General features: G+C 28.4%; 1 protein-coding gene across 1 annotated transcript; it reads right to left on the bottom strand.

Moving 5' to 3' along the window:
- Nucleotides 1-1,995: 1,995 nt before the first annotated feature.
- On the bottom strand, nt 1,996-2,718 carry LOC100527558 (uncharacterized). The gene is made up of 2 exons (NM_001250903.2): nt 2,638-2,718; nt 1,996-2,518 (listed from the first exon to the last, which is right to left on the bottom strand). Exon 2 carries the CDS (start codon nt 2,516-2,518, stop codon nt 2,213-2,215), a length of 306 nt encoding a protein of 101 aa, NP_001237832.1. The 5' UTR covers nt 2,638-2,718; the 3' UTR covers nt 1,996-2,212.
- Between the last annotated feature and the right edge of the window lie 1,353 nt (nt 2,719-4,071).

Genomic DNA, 4,071 nt, shown 5'->3' with positions numbered 1-4,071 from the left:
AACTTATCACCAACAAAGAGTGGAGTGAATGTCTAACACTTCTTCATCTTTGTTCTTTCTTTTTCATCCCTAAACTTATTCACCAACAAAGAGTGGAGTGAATGTCTAACACTTCCCGATTAAATAGTTATTATTTTTTATAGTTTTATTTTTAATATTTTTGTATTATAGTTGAAAATTAAAATAAAATTGAATCCAAAAGAATTATTTATATTATAATTTTTTTACTAACATTTTTTCTAAGAGAATTAGTGGTTTGTTATTAGACTTGCTTTTATCAAATACTCTTAATTTTATTAGTGTAGGAAATTAATTTAATAATTGAATTTCAATTAAAAAAAAGTTTATACGAATGGGACTAATCAAACCATCAATAAACAGTTAGTAAATAATGATTTTTTGTAGTGATATCATACTAAAATAGAAAGATATTCATTTTTAAAGTAATTTAAAGTATTTTATAAAATATTTTCACACCATATGTTCTTTAACATGTGATAAAATACCCTTTTTCAAAATTCTCTCTACGACTACTTGATTAAAAAAATTATCTTATTCTAAAACTGCCTTAAAATTTCTTGCAGTATAGTATAGACCATATTTCAAAATGATTGTCATTTAGAATTTAACATGAAATTTTAAAAAAATAATTGAATATTATATTTCAAAAAATAGATTTCACTTAGTTAACTAGTTAAGTTACTTTCCACTTTTTATTTTCTTTTCATTTTACTCAATGAAGATACCAATAAATAAATAAAAATATCAAGGCTTTCTTTGTTTTATGAAATAAGAAAGAATGGATAAAATAATAAATCTTACAAATTAATAATTTTTAAAATTTAAAAATATGCAAGATTTTCTTTCCTGCCTTTAAAATAAACAACTTAATTGAACATTTATTCAATAATTTTTCAGCATATAACAATTTACACAATAAATTTATTAAAATAAGTTAAAAAAACTTAATTATAATAAGCTTCACTGAAAAACTTATTCATAGAAAATAAAACAGGCTGAAATTAAAAGTCATTCTCCTACATATATACATTTAAATAAATTGTAAATAAATGATATTTGGTCATTCCATCATTTTATATATTTCATTATAACTCATTATTTATCTTTATTATCTTTTCTTATTTCATCATATCACTTATTAGTATATATATATATATATATATATATATATATATATATATATATATATATATATATATATATATATATATAACTGTACCCGTATAAGCAACACACCATGTCATATATATTATAATAAAAAAAAAAAACTTAACATTACTTAAAGTTAAATAACTTATATAAATAACACTTTGTAATGGATGCCCAATAATATTTTTTAAAATTATGTACACTATTATAAGCACTCGTCTAACTTAATTAAGAATGTGGAAAAAGAAAAGGTCCACACTACGCAAAGAAGAAGCCGCTCCTCGATCTTCAATACTCCTGCAAGTGAGGCAAGGTTCACATGACAGAATACATGAGGTTTGACCTTTAAAAAAATACACGTGCACGTAGCAGATTGAGAGAGACAAAACCATAGTGTGGGTTTGCAATTTGCATGCTGTTAAAGGGTTTTGCTATTTATGATGCGCACAGGTCTTACTTGAGAATATTTTCTTTAGAAGGAAAGTTGGACACATATATTCAAAGTTAGTGCTTGCAGTTATTTTCATGTTACGAGGATGACCTTGAAGTTTATTGAATAATAATATTGGTAACTGCAAGGTTATATATGTATATATATAGTAGAAAAAGCGAAAAAGAAAGGAGGGAGAGAAGTGGTGAGATGCATAAAGGGTTGCAACTTTTCAGATATGCTTTTCAGATCACTATTACCATGTGTTATCATCATCTGCGATTATTAGTCCTAGATAACTAAAATTTGCCGAGTTTGGAAATAACAGTACTACGTGACTATATAAATTAAACTTTCAATAACATGATTTACTTGGACGTACATCAGTACAAGTATATAAATAGAACTTCATTAAGAATAATTATGACATTGCATTAATTATATATAGCTAATAATCAAATGCTAGAAATTAATTAACTACATCACACATGCATCACTGCATAGACTATCCAATATTATAGACTTAGTAGTTACACTACTATACTGCATGTTTATTCTTCCAATTAAGGTAGCAGGAACATGTTTTAATTTAATTTGCATGTGCACCCTTCTTTAAGACAAAGCTCGATATGGTTTCAGCAGTTGAGTGAGTGAACCACTAAGGTGGAGGGACATGACTTCATTGGTGGACCCCACCAGCTTCCCTCCGATGAAGACTGCAGGAACAGGTGTAGGACACCCCAACCTTGTTATAGCTTTCTCTATTTCCTTGCCCTCAGGGTCTTTGTCAATTTCATGAACCACAGGGATCACTCCAAGCTCTTGGAACAGAATGTTGACTGCATAGCAGAGGCAACAAGAGCTCTTGGTGAAAACCACCACACCCTTTTCTGTTGCCAACCTCGTAACCTTGTCCATCTTTGAATATAGTGTATAGAAATTAAAATTCTTTTCCAAGAGACAAAAAGTACAACAACAAAATAAAGAAATGTAAAAAAATGAGAGAGAGAGAGAGAGAGGACTCTAATTTAGATTACCTTAGACTAATTAGAAGTCCAAAACCATCAGATCAAATCCGAAATGATCGAATTCGATCTAATGGCTCTAAGTAGGAGGAGAAAAAACTATGATGAGGGTTGAGGTTATTTGAAATGAGGTGGTATGCTAGAGTATTTATAGGGACAGCTTAGGGGGCTTCTTTCTTTTCTTTTGAACAAATCACTTTCGAAAGATATCAGGTCATCATGCCTTATTGCTTTTTAGATGCCCAACTACATATGTAAAGCGATTGTCGTTTAACTTTAGACTGAACAAGTTGCTGGAAGACATCATTTACGTGCATATGCTTCAATTAGTAGACAAGCTATGACACCATAACCATATAATGTGTGTGAAGACTTTCTTTCTCAGCACAGCGCAGATGCAAATATAATATCTTTCAGAGTTTAAGTGAAAATTCCTTGTGTCAGCCGTGTACCACCATCAACCATTAGTGGCCTTTTCTGACTATATGGCATAATATATTCCGTTATGAATATGCCTTTAGAGATTTGTAAATCTTTGCTCATGTTTTGCCTGTAATTTTTCTAAGTCTTGCTAATTCTATTCTTTTACCTCCGTCATCTGATTTATCTCTACAAGTCTACAACATTAAGGATTTTTCACAGTGACGAATGGTTTGATAACAAAATAGACATTTCAAAATCCGGCATTTGAATTTTGTTGGAATAAAATTTCTTTTGGTCAGCAAGACCACATCGTACGGAACACTGTGTCCCAGAAGTAATACTTATCGCTGCCAAATGCTAGGGTGAATTTAAATGTCAATGGAAAATGATGAAAAAGTCAATATTTATTAAAGCTAATAAAATCCATTGGGCTTGTCAGGCTAATCCAAACTCGCCTAATGAAATTAGGACTTAAACTCTAAATTATATGCTAACCTTCTTAGTTTGATTCGATAAAGCTTATGTCAAAAAGTTTTAGACCGGACTAGCCCAATCGATAGAGTTTAGGCTGTCCACTTCTTTATCAATTTCATAGGTTCAATTTATATATATATATATATATATATATATATATATATATATATATATATATATATATATATATATATATAAGAATTTTCTTAACACTAAATCAATGAAAATTAAAAATCGATACTCAACAAAAAATAAAAGGATAAGAAAAATGTTGGGCTAGCTCAAAAAACCCACAAATACATAGCATAAGAATTAGACACCCATTTAAAATACGTTTTAAATATGGATCTTTTTGACCCAAGTGGTTGTAAGTATTTATAGAGTTTTATTGAAGGTTAATTTTTATTGAAAAATATGATTGATAAATTTTAATGATTTTTTTTAATTATATTTTTTTATTCATAAAATTCAAACTCAAAATCTTATTTAATTAAATTTAATATCTCTCTAACTAACGACTTATTGATTAAAAAATATAATCTTTTATGC

Source organism: Glycine max, chromosome 10 (genome assembly GCF_000004515.6).
Source record: "Glycine max cultivar Williams 82 chromosome 10, Glycine_max_v4.0, whole genome shotgun sequence".
Classification (NCBI taxonomy): domain Eukaryota; kingdom Viridiplantae; phylum Streptophyta; class Magnoliopsida; order Fabales; family Fabaceae; genus Glycine; species Glycine max.
Note: the sequence above shows the minus strand (reverse complement) of the source record. Positions and strands in the feature narration are given on the sequence as shown.